Raw genomic sequence first — 20,837 nt, forward strand, 5'->3', positions numbered from 1 at the left:
TAAATAAAACCAATTTTTATTTGATTTTACATTTGATGGACATATTTTCTTTGAAGTGGATGACATTTTTTATTAACTATTTTTACATTTTCAATTTTTTTTTTGAATTTTAATTTATTTCACTAATCACTGAAAACACTGGGAACTTTTTAAAGGGCACCGCCATCTCGTTAGAGGCAGCATATATTCATCAGGTGGCCAGTTGAAACACTCCTAGGAGCGATCAAAGGCCCTTGAGCAGCACTGGCTAAGCTTAGGAGGTGTTGTTCTAGGGGGTTTATTCAGTGAGGTAAATGAAAAAAATGGTTTTCAAATATGATTTTAAACTAGCTGTACTAGTATACAAAAAAGACCCATACGTTTTAGCTCACAAGGTTTGAAAAAAGGAAGTCTAGTCTCTAATGAATCTACAAGCTCCACCATTAGGGACACCTTCAAAAAATGAATACACTACTCTTACCTAAATTGGAAAGGTAGCTCTAGTTTTGAAGAATCTTGATATTTTGAATACAGATTTTAACAAAAAAAGTGTGCAAATTTCAAGTTCTTACCAGACAAACAGGGTTTTCTTGGCCGAACAATAAACGAGGCTACAAAGCATTTGCCTATAATTTGTTTTCAGGAAATTAAACTTTAAATAGGCAACTTAGTTGCCAGCACCTGGGAAACCTCCATGTAATTTCAGTTTTAGATAAAAGCTTTTTTTCTGTTCTATTTGTAATGTGCATATGGTTTGTTTCAATGGCATAAGTGTCTTCACGACAAGTCTAACAACAGATCAGGATCCAGTGATGTGAGTTCCTGGCAAATTCGTTTAGACATTTCAAGTCCAATCCGTCGGGATGTAGATGTGACACCTTCACCACGACGTACAAGGATATCACTTAGCAAATTGTTACGTTCTGCCTCTGTACCACACTGGTTATAAGCCTAGAAAATGGAGATGCATGACAAAAGTTGAGTAAAAAGCTTATGCAAAATCACAAAAATGCTACATTTTACTAAACACTTACCTGAATCAATAGCTGTGGAGAAGGATAGGCTGCCACAACAGCACTTGCAATTTCTACGCTGACTCTATTTAACTGCTGGATTTGCCTCTTCCATACATCTAGGAGACCTTTTCCACAGCGTTCCACCCGCACACCTCCTGCCCATTCCCCATCCAGATAAAAGGAAAAGGAGTCTTTTTGCTGTCTCCTAAAGAAAAGTTATTATGCGAGGTGACAAAGTTGAGCCAAGGATTAGCTGGAAGATTCAGTTTATAATTGCATATCAACATTAAGCATGAATACCTCACAAACATGTATCACAAAAGTCCACTCACACAAGCTAATATAGAAAATAAAACCATGATTGCAAAGATTAAGACGTAAAACCCTAAATAATCGTTTCAATATAAACACAAGCAAGATGACATCTGTGGTGGGGAAATTGTTTGAGAGTTTATTAAGAGATGGCAAACAGAAATACATTGTGAACAATAAACAAAATATAAATTTTCCTTTTTATAAAGCAATATTCACCTTGAATATGCAGTGCAATTTTGGGCAGAACCTTTTAAGAAGGATGTTATAGAGCTGGAGTGCACAGGCGGGCTACAAAGTTAACTAAAGGAATGTACTATTTTAATTATGAGGAAAGACTAAAAAAATGAACTTGTTTTCACTTAAAAAAAGATGTCTAAGAGGGGCTCTGACAACATTGTACAGATACATACAAGGTCAATATAAATAGCTCTCTAGTGATCTATTCAACAAGAGGTCTTTACAAAAGACACGTGTTATCGGTTGAGACTTGAAGGAATAAAATTTCAGCATCATAGGAAATAGTTCTTCACAATAAGAATATGGAGCTCTCTGCCTAAAGATGTTGTATTATCTAACTCCATGGATATTTTAAAGAAAGGTCTGGATGCTTTTCAGTTAAGCATAACATAAAGGGCTACAACTGTTAAAAGCACAGTAGTATTAGCAAGTTGATCCAGGGAGTAATCTGACGGAATCAAGAAAGATTTTTTCCCTGTTGCAGCATAATTGGTAATTGCCCCAAGTAGGGTTTTTTTTTCCCTTCTTTTGGATCAACTTTAGAAGTAGGTATGTGTGAAAGGTTGAACTCGATGGACTGAAGTCTTTTCAACCTACTATACTACACTAAGACAGATATTGTAAGGTGTATTGGTCAGGTGGGTCAGTAATCAGTGATAACAGAGAAGGTTAAAACAGTGAATAATTTTCTTTCCTCTGTCCATCCTAATAAATCACCAGTAGTGGACCTTTTACAATCTTCTAACTCAAAAAGATGGCTCGTAACAACTGGACTGATTTATAAAGATGCCATACCCTGATTGCATTAAACCATTTTTCATATTCAGACAAACTAAAGTCTCTGGTGATCCCTTCATTTAAAATGGGACAGGGACCCCAAGCTGAAAAAACTATAGTTAAAATGAACTTAACATATAAAGTAGACAAAGTTGTTGAAGGAATTATTTGTGGTATTGAGAAAATTTAAAGCCCTGGCAACCTCTGTAAATGAAGAATGCACACAAAGCCGACATAAATAGTTGCAAACAAAATGTAAGCAGTAGATACATTTGAATACTTCACCAATATTTACACAATTTGTGTACCTCTAGTGCACCCTCTTTTGTGGCATTCAACTCTAATAACCCTCATCAGGGATCATGATGGTAAGGCACGTGGTAAATTCAGAATTTATGTGATAACTCACCATGGTATTCGGTAAGGGGAAATTCCAGCAATCATGTACTTTGTAGATAGCTGAGTGGGTCATTTAAATTCATGTGGTATCTTCCTTGCACTAAGCAGATATTTCTAGTTCCAATTTTATTATTGAAGTATGTAAAGAGGCAAAATCAGAAGTAGTAAGGTTAGTGGAAGGGGCAGTTATGATAGGTCAATGAAGGGAAATTAAGGTACTGAAGAGATGTTTAGAGTGCAGAGTAGTGGAAATGTAGAATAAATTTAAAGTGTGGTAAGTGAGACAGAATGATACTTCCGCCAAATACGCTCAGGAGTGTGGGAACAGAGTTGAAGGTGTCGGGTAACTGGTGTGCCAGGATTGGAAATGCAAGCATCGAAAAAAGTGTGAGTAGTAGCTTGGCCTACATCGTCAAGAGCAGATTTGAGGGTGGAGTTATAGAGGAAGGTAGCAAATTTAGGGCATGACATGTTTTAGATAGAGAGAGGAGATGGAGTAAATCAGTTGAGAATTTTTGAAGATTGAGAGAGCTAAGCTTTCTGGTCAAGCGAGGTTGTTGGGGCCGAAGGGAAGGAGTAGGAGGCAAATTGAGAGAGCAGGATAGGACATGGTGGTCAGATATGGAGAAAGATGTATTAGAAAAGTTAGTGAGATAGCACATATGCTAGAACAAATAAGATCCAGGGTGAACATCATCATGATGAGTAGGGGAGTTAGTATGCGGTTTGAGAGCAAAAGAGGAGGTAACGAAAAATAATTCAACACACCATGGGACCCAAAGAGGTGTCTACTGGGATGTTGAAGTCTCCAAGGATGACCAGAGGAGACAAAGTGGGGAAGCCATGAGGAGAAGCGGTCAAGGATTAAATTATCAGGGCCAGGTGGACGGTATTCAATAGCAATGGATAGGGAATCAGATTAAATAGATGGACAGCATCAACATAAAAATGAGGAGAAAGAGTGACAAAACAGTGGTAATAGGTTAAAAAGTGTGCAGTGGGGAGAGTACGAAGCCTAAATCACTTCCCTTTCTGCACTCCGGGGACCGGGAGTTGACCGTGGAATATCTAGCAGGGATGAAATTTCATTAACTGACTCTTCAGAACGACCCATTTTTTCACAAAATGTTTGTAAATGCAGACTTCACGACTACATGCTTGATTTTATACACCTGTGGCAGTGAGTCTGACAAACACCTGAATTCAATAACTAAGGTGTACATATACATACATATACACATACATACGGTGTATTTATGTGTGTGCCATATATATAAACACACAGAAGAAAGCCTTGCGCTCAAACTCCCATCACTCTTGGGCGGCTGCAACGGCTATAGTATTCATTAGCCCAAAATACATAGAACAAACACCGAAATATAGTTACCTGCGCACTATCCTAAACACCTGTGCTTATTTAGACAAATGGAGGTTTTTAGTTTCACTCCAATGGCCATTAAAATGGAAGCTCGCCTGCCACGTCACGGCAAACCTCTTAGGCGAGTCCTACACTAAACAATTCACCTTGCTGCTGTGAGCTAAAGGTAAAAATCTCTAATGAGACAAAGAGGGGTATTCTCTCAACCCCTACACATGTATTAGCCCTTAATAGGGACCACATGGGGTGGGCGGCAGCAATAGTAACCTGGCTGTGAGATACAAAATTGAAGAAATTGAAAAAAAAAAAAAAAAAAGCGAGCAGAGAAGAACAGGAATCTGGAGTCCAAGGAAACTGGAGTAAGGCTAGGTTTCCATTTGGTTTTTTTTTGCTAAAAACGCCCATAAAACGCCAATAGCGCCACCTGGCGTTTTTTTAGTGGAAAAACGCAGCAGCCAGATGTTAGCTGTTCTTCAATAGGAAATCGCAAAATGCCATTTCCACTTGGCGTTTTTTCTGTCTGGCGTTTTTTCAGTCCTCTTTGGCGTTTTTCTGCTTTTTTGGGCTCTGTGGCAGTTTTTCAAAATCGCAGCATGTTCACACTCTGGCGTTTTTTGCAAGGAAATCATGCCGTTTTTCTCCAATAGAAGTCTATGGGAGAGAAAAAACGCCATGAAAAAGCCATGTGGGTTTATTGCCTTGGCGTTTTTTATGGCGTTTTTTCCACAGTTACAATGCAGAGGATGGACCCAGTATCTGTGTGTCCTACGAGAAATAGGCTGAAAACAAACAGTTTCACACAAAACAAAGTCCTGGACTGGTTCATATTGAATTTTACACCATTTGGAACAAACATGCCATTACAAACAAACATACGCGACTGGATCCTGCGTGCCAAAAGCAACAGCAAACAATTTGCACCATCATTTGGGGCCAATCTTCCCAGAGGAGCAGACATTCGAAATAAAGCATGCCTTACAAACCACAGAAAAGAGACAAAAGGGTCTACCAAGTAAATGACATCAGGAGAGGGCAGATACTTGCCATTTATCCTAATCCCTTTTAGCTGGGTGAAACTTCTAACTTGTAAAGGCTGGAAAAACTGCCTAAGGTCAAAAAAAGCAATTTCCACAGAAAGGCTAAAACGCCAGAAAAAACTCCAGAAAAAACGCAAAACGCAGTGGCAGTTTTCTTGGCAGTTTTCCTGGCGTTTTTCATCAAGAAAAAAACGCCGGACAAAAACCCAAGTGGAAACCTAGCCTAAAGTGGTTACAGTCTGAGGGTTTTTTATAGTGCTGCAGGTATCTACTCCTCCCCTGTGTTGAACAAGCTCCTCACTGGATTGGTTACCAGAGAGGAGTGATTCCACAGCACCTGTTTCACTGTTTATGTGTGTGAACACTATTGGTGGATAGTTGATGGTGGAGGCAGACTTCACCTCCCCTCCGCAGGTGTGCAACATTATGCTGATGTCTAGCCAACACCTGGAAGTCCTCCCTGGGGTTTGCTGGAACTTTAGGCCGCGGTTTTGGCCTATCACGACTGAGTAGACGCCGCTACTACTGTCACATTACGTCACGCCTGAGATCCCTATAAAACCCCTGAGCTCCTTCATGTTGGCGCTCAGATATTCTGAGACACTCTGTATGCTACAGTGTGTCCCCAGCTCTATGCTCCTGTCCCTCTTGTGACCTGTTTTTGCCCCTCTCTTCTGCCTGTTTACTGACCTCGGATTGCCTATTGACCTTGCTTTTGGAATGCTGCCTGCCTACTGACCTCGGATTGCCTATTGACCTTGCTTTTGGAACTCTGCCTGCCTACTGACCCCGGATTGCCTATTTTTCCCAGTTTGCCACGGGGCCCCCCCTGCATATTTGGCTCCTCCTCCATACAAGCCACAGGTACCTCACCGTACCTGACAGGCTGACAACAATGGTTGCCTCTAGATCTGCAGATAAAGGATGCATTTTGGAACAAAATCAGATAAACTCAGATTTGAGTTAATTCAAACCTACCTTACTGTGTAGGGCCCTGTATTTTTTTGCTCAAGGAGAAAATTATTTTTCTATGGGACTTCTAAAGCATGTACAAAAGATTAGGACTGAAAAGCTAATATACGAAAGCCCCTATATGGTAGTCTTTCTAACGATTCTCCAGAGACTTGCATATACTCGAGATTTTCATAGTCCAGTTACCAAAATCTAGTATAATTATTTAGTAAAGTAAAATAAAAAATGATCAATATAAAAAAAATCCCTATTTTGAAGTCTTACTTGGTTGGAGCTTCAGCCATCGCTTTGCTGAACATGCAGACAAAATCAGCAAATTCTTTCCATGTTTCCATGAACCACACATGTAATCCCAGCTGCAACTGGAGCTCTATAATTACCTGTAATACAAGAACAAAAATGTGAATAGGTAGTACATGCAAAACCACTAAATTTTTTGGCACAAAATCAAGAATTTGAATACCATGCAAGTTTTCCTAAACAAGCTTATGATTGTGTTAGGAAACAAGGTAAACTTTACATTTAACATAATTGCACTCCTTAGTATATTAAACAAACAGATTTGACATTTTTTTATCTGGAGATTTAGTAACTTTTTCAACTTCTATGTAAACAACCTATCTGTTCCTAGTTTTGCATGACAAGCAATTGTAAACAAATAGGGCCGAAAAAAACGAAGTGAAAAAAATCAGCTTTAATTCAGATTTGCTGCCCTCCAAGTTTTTAATGATAAAAACTTGATGATGAAGATACAATGAAAGTTTCTTTACTTGCTTACAATCGGGTAACAACGTAACGTTTGCTTGACCCCCATTTTATGAAAAATACAGAGACTGCAATTTCAGATTGATTTACAGGGGTTATATTTTGTATTTTCACCTCTCGTTATCATTTGAATGTGTATTAAGCATTACTCACCATCTAGTCTATGAGAAGTGTTACTTCCCAAATCCCTTTACCTCTGTTGCGCATTCGTTATTGTCGAACATGTGTTGAGATTAGTTTAGTCTCAATGTATTCTGAATAATCCCGTGCCATTGTATGTGTGCATTATGGTAATTCCTTCTCATATTTGTCAATTTCTCCTCCCCTGGTAATGTGGCTAAATAAACAATTTCTAAATAGTACTAAATAAATTTCTAAATAGTACTAAAGTGTACTCCCTTGGATCCTAACTGCTGTGTCCTGACTGGCGGTACAGTTCTTTGGGAGACCGCTTTTACCCAGAGGAGCATCTTTACTCTGAAAACCAGAACGGTTACCCATCTTGTAGCCTGCTTCCACCATGAGGAAGATGGCAAAAACAGCCATGGATCTCCTAGTAGACACCCCTAGTTCCCATTACAAAGTTAATTGAGAGAAATAATGACACCTCTTCCTAGGCAGGGCACAAACAACATTGAAAATGCCTCCAAAACTCTACTTAACTCTCAGTGAAATTGGAAAAAGCAACAAAGAAATATCTTCATTAGGTAGACCAGGAAATATGTGGTACTAGATGAGAAGCAAGTAAAAGGGGAGTCCAGGTAAGGCCCCTGTTTGGCCAGAAGGGAAGGATTGCGAGAACTCTGGCTTTGTCATTTTTTGTCATTCTTGATCCTTAGAAGAACACGTTGAAGAACACCGGTGAAATACCACCATGTCACTGCTAGCCCATCCAGGAAATGAGGATACTCCATTTTGGCAAGGGAAGCAAACAGAGAAACTTTCCTGTTTAACCTTGGAGCCATGAGGTCTACTTCCAGATGCCCAAATTTTCTGATTAACCTGTTGAAAACTACTGGGCTTAGTGACCACTCCTCTTGAGACCACTTCCCCTGCTTAGATCATCTGCCAGTGTATTGTGCTGTGCCCACGACAAAATCTCTGAACAAAGGCATTCCAAGCTCTTGTGCCCCCTTGCCTGTTAAGGTAAGACACTGTAGTAGCATTGTCTGACTGAATTTTCACACACCGGTTTCTTACCCATTGTTCGAACGCTTGTAGGGCTTAAAATACAGCATTTAATTCTCTGTATTTGGATGAGTGCCTTGGTTCTTCTGGTGACCATTTTCCCAGGGCTCTGTGAAACCGTAGGTGAGATACCCATCCTGTTTCTGACGCATCTGTTGTCATGATGGACCGGTCTACTGGTTGAAAGCAGAGACCGCACCTTTCACAAATTGAGATGCTGCAGAACTTCTTTTGAAATCTGGATTCTCAAATCCAATTCCTCCTGAGCCTTGGACCAGCTGGAAAGAATTTCCCATTGAAGTGGCCTCATCCTTGCTCGTGCCCTTAATGCTGGGATAGTTGAGGTTAGTAGACCCAGGACACATCCTGCAGATGATTTACAGCCCGTCTGAACCGCTTGATCTTCTGAGAAGCAAGGTGTAAAGAAACGGATAGAGAGTCCACAATGAAGCCCAGGAAATTGATTCTCCTGGTAGGCGTTAAATTGAATTTTTCCGTATTTATGATCCATCCGTGTTGCTCCAGAAACGTTACAGTAGTTCTCACGTGTCTGTGAAGTTGAGATGGAGAGAACGTCTTCAGTAGCCAGTCGTCGAAGTATGGGATGATCGCCAACCCGCGAAGTTTCAACTAGGCTACCAGAGGGTTGAGTAGCTTAGTGAAAATTGGTGGGCGGTTGACAGCGTCTATGGGAGAGCTGTGAACTGAAAGCAACTCAGACCTTTCTTTGTCATTATAGACAACTACAAATATTTCCTAGAACTTCTTGTCATGGGAACGTGCAGATAGGCATCTTTGAGGTCTATGGTAATCATGAAATCTCCCTCTTGAATGATGTGGGTAACTGACAGGATGGTTTCCATTCTGAAACGCTGATAAGCCATACAATGATTGATGGCCTTTACATCCACATCGATATGAGCCATCTGGTTTGGGAACCAGAAAAATACGTGAATAAACTCCTCACCACTGATGAATCAAGGGAACATGTTCGATGACTCATTTTTTCAATAAATTTGATACTGCCGCCAACAGTTTGTTTTTTCTTCTGGTCAGGTATGAAGAACAGAGGAAACGATTGCGAGGGCTCCTGAAAAATCTGATTTTGTAACCTACAGACACTATTTGCCTGATCCATGTGTTGTCTGTAGTTTGAAACCATGCTTCTTGGAACTGTTGACGGCGACCTCCCACTTTGTCAAAATTTTTGGTTATACTTTTTAGATGTTGTGTTAGGGCAATGGGATGTAAGGGTTTTTTTTTATTGTATTTTTTTAGTGATTTTTTTATTTTTATTTTTTTAAATCACAATTTTTTTGCTGATTTGCCTTTCACCGATCACACTGTGATCTCTATGCAAGTCCCCACAGACTTGCATAGAGTTCACAGTGTCTGATCTGTGCCTCATCGGAGCGGTCAGATATCCCAGCAGGGGATATCCTGTCCTCTGATGACCTCCCGGGTGACGTCAGCAGTAAAAATGTTAACAGTTGTTACATTGAGATCAGGCTTCTGCTGACAAGGGGGAGTCCATCCTGATCTCCCGTGTAGCGACAGGGACGTGTCCCCTCCGCTGCAAGAGAGGCAGGACGTACCGGTGCGTCCATATGTGTTTCTTCAGATGCGTTTTATGGATGTAGCGGTATGTCTATAGGGCACTGAAGGGGTTATAAGACCTGTCAAAACACACACAGAAGAGAGAATTGAGTCAGTAAAAAAAAGTGAGAAAATGTTTTTTTTTAGATATATAAATGAGAAAAGAAAAGTAAAACAAGTAGTTATATTAAAAACAAAAGAGGGAAGGTATGTAGAAAAGGATAAAGGTCTAGCTGACTGTCTCAATTAATATTTCTGTTCAGTCTTTACAGATGAAAATGAAGGAAAGGAAAGAAAAAAGACATTTGATACACATGAGTTTATCGAGGAGTAGGTTCTAATTCAGCTCTAAGGCAGGGCTTGACAAATTTGTTGTGAATCTAGGCGCCAGGTAAAAAAGTTAGGAGCCAGGATTTTTTTTAAACTAACAGATGGTCAGGAGTGATCCGATCATCATCAGCCCACTTACTAAACTCACAGCGTTTGACCTGGAAGCACCCTGGACTTTCAGGTCAGTGCTGTTTTTATTATTATTATTTTTTTAACCCTTTCAATGCTGATGTTCCATTGGAGCACAGCATTGACTGATATTTAGTCCCCACAAGCTTGTGGGGACAAATGTTAACCCCTGCAATGCCACGAATGTGTCATACACAATTGTGGCATTGAAGGGGTTAACGCTGCACTGTCGCTCTCAGGGAGCGATCAGGCAGCAGAGGGGTGTTGGGGCTGCTCTCCACACTCATGGGGAGACCAAAGAACCCTCTCCCCTGTCCCTGAAGCTGCCTCTGGCAGCTGGGACTCAATTGCTGGTCTATAGACCAGCCATTGCAGGGGGAGTGTCTGATGACTGCTGTAGGCTTCCATGCCTACAGGAATCATCAAAGGGCTTGTGGGGGCTCGTTTTTGCTGTTGCTGGTCTGCCTGGGCTTCCAGGCAGACCACCAGCAGCAGAGCCCCTTACAAAAACGGGAATTAACCCCTAAATGCCGCGATCGCGGCATTAAAGGGGTTAACGCTGCACTGTCGCTCTCATGGAGCGATCAGGCAGCAGGGGGGGTGTTGGGTCCGGTCCCCACACTTGTGTGGGGACCCAATCAACACCCAACCTCCTTCCCTGAAGCTGCCTGTGGCAGCTGAAAACACGATTGCTGGTTTTGCAGCAACCACGTTTTCAGCCTACAGGCTCACTCCGTGGGAGGGATCTCAGGCTCGGGGGCGGGCTCGGAGTGGCTGTGCTGTCTGCCCAGACTCCTGGGCAGACAGCAGCAGCACCCCCGTGTGGTGACTCAGCCTCTTACATCCACATTTTTTTCTGGATGTAAGAGGCTGACAAAACCTAGGCGCCAGGACAAAATTCTCTGTCGCCATGGCGACCTGGCGCCTGGGATTTGTCGAGCCCTGCTCTAAGGTAAAGACAAGTAAGTCGAGGGGGCCTGATGGGATACACCCCAAGTCATTAAAATAGCTTAGTGGTGTTCTAGCAAAACTGACTTATTTAGCCAATCATTAACAGGAGTAGTCCCAGAACATTGAAAATTAGTGAATGTTGCTCCCATCCACAAGAAAGGCAGTAGGAAGGAGTCAGGCAACTGGAGACCTTTGAGTCTTAAATCACTAGTGGGGAAATTAATGGTAACTATGTTAAAGCACCTAGCCACTGGCAATACCGAGCCTGAAGTTGGCTCCTGTCTCAAAGGTCTTCTTAACTTCTTAACTGTTCTTCCCTCTTATCTATGGGTCAGTAAAATGGAATACATCATCTAATGAAATGCCTGGCTTTCTAGTGTCCTTGGCTGTTGATGTATTCACCTTAAGAATTTCCCAAAGGGCCATGAACTTCTCCTCAAGACGAAAAAGGCTTTTGATCCTCTTGGAAATGGTCAGGGACTTCTCAGAATTATTCCACTGACCCAAAATAGACTGTATAGGAGCTACAAAGGCAGTGGCAGTATCTGATGTAGTCAAAAGGGGTCTGAAGCTCCGACCAGAACAGCTAATGAATTATGAGGTGGAATTCTCCTTAGCACAACATCCAACTCCAAGGACTCAAGCACAGATTACTTAAATAATTAATACAATGTGAACCTGAAAAATAGAATAGTAATTGAAAAACAACAAGCGATACATGATGTTCAGCATTGTTAATTTATGGTGTTACCCAAGTTTTGAAATTTCTTTAATAGATCTGCTATGGTTGTTTTGTTTTCTTTTGATATTTATTTTATTACTTTAGTTATATTATCCCCCCATTCTCCCCTTCCCTCCAGAGTGTTTAGCTTGATGGCACATTATGTTAGCAGGTTAACAGTATACATTGTAGTGGATAAAAGCTAACAAGACCAGAATGCATTACAACTGGTAGTGTCAAGAAGTAGACAGTCAGAGGGTGAGGTTTCTCAGGGACAGCCCTCATTTCACTTAGAAGACTATCACAGAGGCAAAGACCCACAAATTCCTGGAAAAAAAGCTCTAAATACAATCAATAACATTTCAAACAATTTTCTTACCTCTTCCATGTCTACCTTAGTTAGTAGTGGCAGTACTTCTAGGTTTCCTTGCTTCACACGCTTTTTCTTATGTGTGTGAGCCCTGGAATTCAATATGTGCATGAGTGGTAAGTCCTGTTTAAGATTATTTTGCGTGTATGTCTGCTAATATATACCTGAAATACTTTTCCATTTCCATGACCACCATGGTTGGCATCGTCAACCTCTTACCCACAGTTAAGCGGGTGAAAAATGCCCAAGAAATCTCATCGCTACTGCAACCTTGTGGGTCCTAAACACAAGGATGAGGGAGGTGAGTCACTTGGCTTTGCATAGGGAATAGATTTATTATAAATGCTTTACAGGTATTGTAAATATGATAACATTTGGAAATAAGATTTTCCCTACCTTCTTAAAGCTCTGCACTAATGCAACAAATTCTTCTGCTGGGATAAGAACGACAGTTTCTTCTTCCTCTTCTCCCTGGCAGTAATAAAACCCATGCATATCACTGAAACAAGCCTGTATCTTAAACCCTGAGTGACAATGGCTGTTTTAACATGTCTGCTGTGTTCGTGTATCAAATCATAAATTTTTTTTTTTTAAAGTAGACACCCCATGGGCATTTAACGTGGCAGTATTTTAACTCTTTCAATACGATAATTGTTTTTAGATAAAGTGCTTATTTTAGGACTTGCTTATCAAAAAAAATATATATATTTTTTATATATACACACACACACACACACACACCGTATTTGCTTGATTATAAAACAATTTTTTTTTCCAGCACAAATACCCCTTGTCTTATATTCATGGTCTGCAGGGTACCTGGATCCTCCTCCTCTCGATGCGCACAGACAACCTATGCTGCTGGGGCTTCTATGACAGAACGCTGGCATGACACGACCTCTCGTTGCTCCACCATAGAAGCTTGGCGGAAGTACCGGCCAGCAGCAACAGAGGTTGTCTACGTGGATCGTGCAGGCATTCATCGGCTGCCAGAGAGGAAAATCCCCTGCAGAGCTGCAGGGGACCTGGATCTTCCTCTCCGGCAGCCAGTGAACATCTCTGCGATGCGCGCAGACAACCTCCTCTGCTACCCGACACTTCCACTGGGGCTTCTATGACAGAGCCCCGGAGGAAGTCCCGAGTAGCTGCGGAGACATCCACTGCCTGCCCCCACCTTACACCAGGGAGTCTGGAGCACAGGGGGCAGCCTTGCATCCGTCTCTACCTGGATGTTGGAACGTTTCTTGAAACTCAACTTCTCCAAAACTGAACTCCTCATCTTCCCTCCCTCCAATGCTAAGATTTCCCCATCTATCACCCTCAATGTTAATGGTGCCATCATCTCCCCGTCTACTCGTGCACGCTGTCTTGGTGTCACCCTTGACTCCGATTCACACCCCACATTCAGTCCGTCTCTAAAAACTGTCGCCTTCATCTTAAAAACATTGCCCGCATCCGTCCCTTCCGAACACAGCATGCCACTAAGGCTCTTGTCCATGCCCTGATTATCTCCCGTCTTGACTTCTGTAACTCTATCTTAGCCGGTCTCCCTTTTAACCGTCTCACCCCTCTACAATCCACCATGAATGCTGCTGCCAGACTTATCTTCCTCTCACATCGCTTTACTAACGTTTCTCTCCTCTGTCAGTCTCTTCACTGGCTGCCTTTTCAATTTCAGTTTCAAAATCCTCACTCTTACTTTCAAAGCCCTTCACAGCGGTTCCCCTCCCTACATCTCCTCACTCATCTCTAAATACACTCCTAACTGGTCTATCCGCTCATCCAATGATCTCCTATTCTCTCCTCTGATTTCTAGCTCTCATGCCCACTTACAAGATTTCTCAAGGGCTGCCCCTATCCTCTGGAATGCCCTCCCCCGGTCTATCCGTCTCTCCCCCTGCCTTTATTCCTTAAAAAAATCCCTCATGACCCACTTCAAGGATGCTTACAACATAGCACACTAACGCCCTCCCATACTCCCATATTCCTTTAGCTCACCTTTCCTACTCCCTCTCCTGGTCTATCCCTAACAACGGCACTTTTACCTATTGTGTAATACAACCCAACTTCCTCTAGACTAGGGCTGCAACTAACGATTATTTTCATAATCGATTAGTTGGCCGATTATTTTGTCGATTAATCGGATAAAAAAAAATGAATGTAAATTTTTCATTTATTTAAAATAATTTAATAAACAAATGATGTTAAATACAAACAGCAGAATAAAAAAAAAAACTTTGATAAAATGCATTTCTTGTCTTTATTTCCCAACCAGCCCCCCCAATTTATGCACATTTGAGCCCAGGCTTGCCATGCTGCCTCCCACACATACCACTCCACGCTGCCTCCCACATATACCACGCTGCCTCCCACATATGCCACTCCATGCTGCCTCCCACATATGCCACTCCATGCTGCCTCCCACATATGCCACTCCATGCTGCCTCCCACATATGCCACTCCATGCTGCCTCCCACATATGCCACTCCACGCTGCCTCCCACATATGCCACTCCACGCTGCCTCCCACATATACCACTCCACGCTGCCTCCCACATATACCACTCCACGCTGCCTCCCACATATGCCACTCCACGCTGCCTCCCACATATGCCACTCCACGCTGCCTCCCACATATGCCACTCCACTGTACCCCCACATATGCCACTCCACTGTACCCCCACATATGCCACTCCACGCTGCCTCCCACATATGCCACTCCACCCCCACATGTGCCTGATACGCCTTATACCCCCTGATACACCACTCCATCCTCCCCAGACATGCCACACTGCCTCCCAGACATGCCACGCTGCCCTCCCCACATATGCCACTCCACTCTACCCCCAGATATGCCACTGTGGCCCAGATATGGCTTATACACCATGATACACCAGGGAAAAGAAAAAGAAGAGAAAAGAAAAAGATACACCACTCTGTCCTCCCCAGACATGCCACACTGCCCTCCCCACATATGCCTTATATAATGTATATGCCTTATACCCCCAGATATGTCACTCTGTTCTACCCAGATATGCCCGATATCACATAGTCCCCTCAGAGTCACAGACCCGTTCGCATCACACTGACACCATACTTTTATAAATAAGTACTGGGTTAATCTTCACTGCCCCCAGGATTTAGATTCCCCTTAGTTTGCCCCCCTTTATCTCTAACTGCACCTTAAGTTAACTTTATTAAATTAATCAAATTAACCCTCAGTCCTCATCATTACATTAACCCTAAACACCCCATTAACCATAACTACCCCTAAATTAACTCTAAATACCCCATCAAAACAACTACCCTAAATTAACCCTCAACACCCCATTAACCATAGCTGCCCCTAAATTAACCCTAAACACCCTATTAACCATAACTGCCCCTAAACATCCCATTAACCATAGCTGCCCTTAAACACCCCATTAACCATAGCTGCCCCTAAACACCCCATTAACCATAACTGCCCCTAAATTAACCCTAAACACCCCATTAACCATAACTGCCCCTAAATTAACCCCCACCTCCCCAAATTTTCAGTAGCCCAAATATTAATTTTATACTTACAGTTAGATGAGTGTCACAGCCATGTGGTTCTGGCCTTCTGGGAGAAGGAAGGGGCGGGGCCAGTTGTCACAGTGATTACAGGGAGGGACTGGTAAGTAGGAGCTGCTGCTGTGAGTCACTGAAATGGATTATATAATGAGGGGTATTTTTCAGAGCGTTTGCTCTGAAAAAACCCTCATTTTATAATCGATAATAATCGATTCAACTAATCGATAATGAAATTCGTTGGCAACGAATTTCATTATCGATTATCAATTTTATCGATTAGTTGTTGCAGCCCTACTCTAGACTGTAAGCTCGTTTGAGCAGAGCCCTCCTCACCTGTTGTCTCTGTAAGTCAATTTGTTATGTTACATACTACTTGTTATGTCTTGTCTACCCATTGTACAGCGCTAAGGATGGCGCTATATAAAACAAATAATAATAATAAGTCTAAGGATGTTGGGGGTGGGTATATAGGGGGCTATAGAGCATATCAGGGGGCAGATTTTTTACATTTTTTGGAACTGGAAGGTTCCCCTGATGGTGACATCAATGGGAAATTATTTTTACATGTTAACTTTTTTTTTTTTACATGCATTTTACTAATCACATTGTGATTAGAAAGCTGGGCTCCATTCACTTGCATGGTTGGATGCAATACCTGTATTCAACCTGCAAGGGGGGCCAGATTTCTCAGGAGGATTTGGAGAGACCCTCTGTCAAATTTGCCAAGTTATTTATTCTTTTAAAGGAGGTCATCTTGAGAGTGGCAAAATCTCACAGTAGCGGTTGTGACTACTCTCTGGAGTGGTCACAGTGCGTCCTGGGGTGGGTGTTCAGTGTCTCTGAACGCCTTGCTATCAAGGGATTTCAGGAACACCCTTAAAGTTTAGGAGGTGATCATTGAACATCTCCTAAACTCTTTTAAAACAGGTGTCTGCTGTATGACGATGCCCCGGGGAGGGGCCAGACATGGATTTAATGGATTCAGACATTGCTGAATCCATTGAATTGTCATCAAGAGGTTAAACTACTAGCACTCACCACATTTAACGCCTAAAAATTACTCCACTTACTTGTACAGGTCCCCCTGCTCTAGTCCAAGTGATGCTCCTCGTCACTGCCTGTGGCTCAATCACGCACAGGAGTTCTTGGGCCTGAAGGGCACTGAGTACTTCGCCTCCATGTCCATCCTGCAAAAGGCCTAAAAATAAAGAGACGTATACTACATGTTATATTGGGATGCAAATAATATTTGATGTACGATAATTATCTGATCCACTATAGAAGACTTAGAAGATCACCAACAGTGAAGCAGAGCCCTTTATCTCTGACCAAGGTAGCTTCAGAGACAAAGTACTTCAGTAATCATTCCGTGATTGGCAGCAATTGAGATAAAAGTAAAAAGAGGGAGAAAGAGTGTTTCTCCTTCGTCAAATTTTTTTTTCGAGAAAAACACTCCCCCCTAACTCAGCACTAGTGGAGTGAGCCTTAAACTCCTGGGGAGATTCTTTTCCAATAGCCTTGTAGGTTTCGGATATAGCCAGCACCAGCCACCAAGCTTTGGAAGTCACAGCGTAGGACATTAAGAGATTAGAAAATATTCTCCTAGAGGCAGTTCTTTATAGGTAGATCTGTAGACATATCTGAAGAACAAGGGTGTGTAACTGCTGTTCCTTGCTACTCTTTTTTTTTTTTTCTTCAGCATCAAGGTTTATTGAATTTTGTTGAAATTTTATGGGAGTAGGGCGGGGGGTAGGGTACAGAAGGAAAAAAGAGAGGGGGGAAGGTATAGGTATCCATGTCCATACACGGCAGTAGTTTATCAAAGCAGAAAGCGTAGAACCCGCGCAGGGGTTACATCAGAAACAACAGCACCAGTAATGAGAGAGGGCACACTAGGCCCCATGACAAGTAATGAAAAGAAAAGTCACATATATCAGCGAAATCCCCAGAATGTAGAAGGTGTACATATGAAAGGCCCAAGCTATATGTCAAGTGGGGACACAAAAGAGAGCCAGTGGAACCAGGTGGCCGTGTAACTCTCCCTTTGCTTCAAAGAAACTGCGGAGAGATCCTCGATCCTCCGAACGTCCTCAACTCGTGACATCCATTCCCTGATCGGCAGGGAGCAAGCTTGCTTCCAATATAGAGGAATGAGGCCCTTGGCTGCGTCAAGTAAATGACGCACAACCGAGCGCTTATAGTGTGAAATAGAATGAGGAGTGTGGTCTAAAAGCATTGACAATGCCTGAAAAGGGAGTCTGAGAGCTCTGAGATCACACGGTGGACCTCTTGCCAAAAGGCTGGATTCGGGGGCAGTCCCACCACAAGTGCAACATCGTACCCACATCCCCATCACACAGCCAGCATCTATCTGAGGAGTCGGGGAACATGAGGCGTGCGATACCAGCGGGTCAAAATCTTATAGTTTGTCTCCTGCACCTTAGTTGCCCTCGAACTTTTGTGTGTGAGAATAAATATCTTCTCCCAGGCCCCGTCCGCAAGAGTCGGGATGCTCAAAGACTCCCAGCTCGAGCAGAAGGAAGGCCTTGCGGTGTGCGTGGAAGTCAGGAGCAGGGAGTATAGCAGAGAAATACCCCCTCGCGGAGAGCACGCTCCCGAGCACGAAGTCTCAAAACAGGTCAGGTCTCTGCGCAAGCACTGGCGGTTGGGAAGGGTGTTGAGGTAGTGCGTAACCTGGTGGTGCGCAAATCGGTCAGACCAGGAAAAGTCAGCGCCCGGGCGCAGGTCCTCCAGCGATACGACCCCGCCATCTGTCAGCAGGTCCCAGACAGACAGGGGGAGCCCCGCGTATCCCTCAGGCCCCCTGCGTCGACTCGGGTTGTCCCAGAGAGGCAAGATAGGCGATGGCGATGAAGAGAGGTTGGCCTTATGCCCCGTAGCCCTCCACACCGACAGAGTCACCGACACAAGGGGATGGGACGCCACGCGAGCCCCCACGGTAGGGCCCCAGAGGGCATGCAGGACCTTGCCTCATAAGCCGCCCAAGTTCCAGCGCGACCCAGGGCTTCCTTCCCGGACCCGCCACGTTCCACTCCACCACGCGCAGCAGGTGAGTAGCTTGGTAATATCTGTAAAAGTCCGGCAGTGTGAGTCCGCCCGCGGACTTTGGCAGCGTAAGTTGTGAGAACTTCTGCCTCCGGCTCTTGTTTTCCCAAATGAATCTAACGACCGCAGAACGAAGAGAGGTGAAAAAGTCCCGAGGAAGCCTGATCGGTAAGGTCTAAAACAGATACAAGACCCACGGAAGCAGATTCATCTTTACCACATTCACCCGGCCGATCCAGGAGAGATACATGGGCATCCACCCCCGAAGGTCAGTCGCTAAAGTAGACAATAAAGGAGCAAAATTCGCAACGTATAGCAAGGTAATGTCAGTCGTCAACCAAACACCTAGATATTTCATCTTCCCGGGGCACCATCGAAAGGGAAAGCCGGAGGCAAGGGCCCAGGACCTGCTGCGGGGGTACCGAGATATTTAAAATCTCAGATTTGGAAAAATTTATTTTGAGGTTGGACAAATCAGCGTAGGAGCGGAACTCTGCGAGAATGTTTGGCAGGGAGATCTCAGGGCGATCCACTACGAAGAGCAGGTCGTCCGCGTAGGCAGCAACTTTATGATGCCTCCCTCCTTCCTGAAACCCCAGAATGCCGGGGCATGCATGAACAGCCTCCAAAAAGGGCTCCAGGGACAGCACAAACTAGAGGGGGGACAGAGGGCAACCTTGCCTGGTGCCATTGCCAATCGACACTGGTGGTGATAAAGCACCATTAACTCGTATACTGGCCGTAGGTGTGGTGTAAAGAGTAGCAATCCATGCGAGCATTTAGGGACCCAGACCCTGGTGCACCAGGGTGGCACACAAAAGCCGAATAGTATTGTTGCAGGCCTCGCGGCGAGGGACGAAGCCCGCTTGATCGGGGTGCACCAGTTGGGGGAGAAACCCAGCGAGCCGCATCGCCAGGACCTTCGCAAAAGTCCGTGTTTAACAAAGATATATGCCTATAGCTCTGACACAAGCAGGGGTCCTTGCCCTCTTTATGAATAACAGATATCGTGGCCGCCAGAGCCTGGGGGGAGTAAGCTATGGCCCTCCAGGAGGGAATTCAGAGCCTTGTGTAAAAAGGGAAGCAGTCTGTCAGAGAATGTCTTGTAGTAACCCAGGGGCAACCCGTCCGGGGCCGTGGCATTTGCCCGTCTGCGTAGCCCTCAGAGCAAGGGCAAGAAGCAGGATGTGTGGAGCCCACCCACGGCAAAACCAACATGGGGTGTGCAGACTGGGGGAACATGGGGTCGTACGTGGAACGTCAAAAACATGTTTGCGGCTAGCAGACGGGACAAAGCCCCAGTAAAAGCCCCAGACAGGCATACAAAACAGAGCAGGACGTAGCAAAAGGCTCACCCTCTGCCATGACCATCATGGAGCGTGTGTGGGTGTGTGACACCACTGAAGGGGAAGCGGGCCGCAACAGTGTAAGGTGTATGAATGTGGGAGGGGAGGATGAGAGAAACAAACTACACAATATCACTGCAACGACGTGAAGCCCAGTGAGGACCCAGACAGGGCTCGCAAGGGGCGTACCGTGGTAGCGGTCGCCATAAAGGTGCCTTAAACAAAAACAAAGTAGCTCACGTGAGCCATGCGTCCTACATGGCAAAAGCAGCAGAGTCATTACAGGGTCAAAAGGCAGAAGGCACTGTATCGGCGACTAGTCGTTGAAAGGATGCAGGTGTATAGCTGTACAAGCTCGCCTTTACGGTCGGGTCGGAGAGGTATGGTGCGAGGCAGTCAGTCCTCCCGAGGTAAGTTCTGGGCATACTCCGCTGCTTCACGATTTATGTTGGCGCGTCGGCCCCTGTTATCCAAGTCCTCCAAGTGATAAAACAGGTTGGCGATTTGGGAGGAACAGGCGCGTTTAAAAGTGGAGAGCTGGCGATCCTGGTTTCGGCAGACCCTCATGTCCAATCTCGAGATATCCGCCCGCAGGGCTGTGACCTCGGCCCGGACAGTTTGTTTCACTAAAGTCCTCTATAGTTGGCAGCGAGGAGAAAATTCGACGCCAGTCTCTGGCGGAGGGTTCCGGAGGGCTCTCAGGGCAACGCT

General features: G+C 44.1%; 1 protein-coding gene across 2 annotated transcripts in view; it reads right to left on the reverse strand.

Annotated features, from left to right (window-relative positions):
- The window catches only part of EME1 (essential meiotic structure-specific endonuclease 1), a 26,431-nt gene continuing 5,594 nt past the window's right edge, over nucleotides 1-20,837 (reverse strand). The window contains exons 2-8 of one of the 2 annotated variants that reach the window (XM_053453336.1): nucleotides 16,785-16,912; nucleotides 12,557-12,631; nucleotides 12,325-12,440; nucleotides 12,170-12,251; nucleotides 6,375-6,490; nucleotides 1,014-1,200; nucleotides 1-930 (exon numbers count right to left, since the gene is read on the reverse strand). In XM_053453336.1, coding sequence (XP_053309311.1) covers nucleotides 757-930; nucleotides 1,014-1,200; nucleotides 6,375-6,490; nucleotides 12,170-12,251; nucleotides 12,325-12,440; nucleotides 12,557-12,631; nucleotides 16,785-16,912 — 878 coding nt within the window. In that variant the 3' untranslated portion in view covers nucleotides 1-756. The remainder of the gene's footprint in view (nucleotides 931-1,013; nucleotides 1,201-6,374; nucleotides 6,491-12,169; nucleotides 12,252-12,324; nucleotides 12,441-12,556; nucleotides 12,632-16,784; nucleotides 16,913-20,837) is intronic. The other variant, XM_053453337.1, reaches the window with a different exon arrangement.

Source organism: Spea bombifrons, chromosome 13 (assembly GCF_027358695.1).
Source record: "Spea bombifrons isolate aSpeBom1 chromosome 13, aSpeBom1.2.pri, whole genome shotgun sequence".
NCBI lineage: Eukaryota > Metazoa > Chordata > Amphibia > Anura > Pelobatidae > Spea > Spea bombifrons.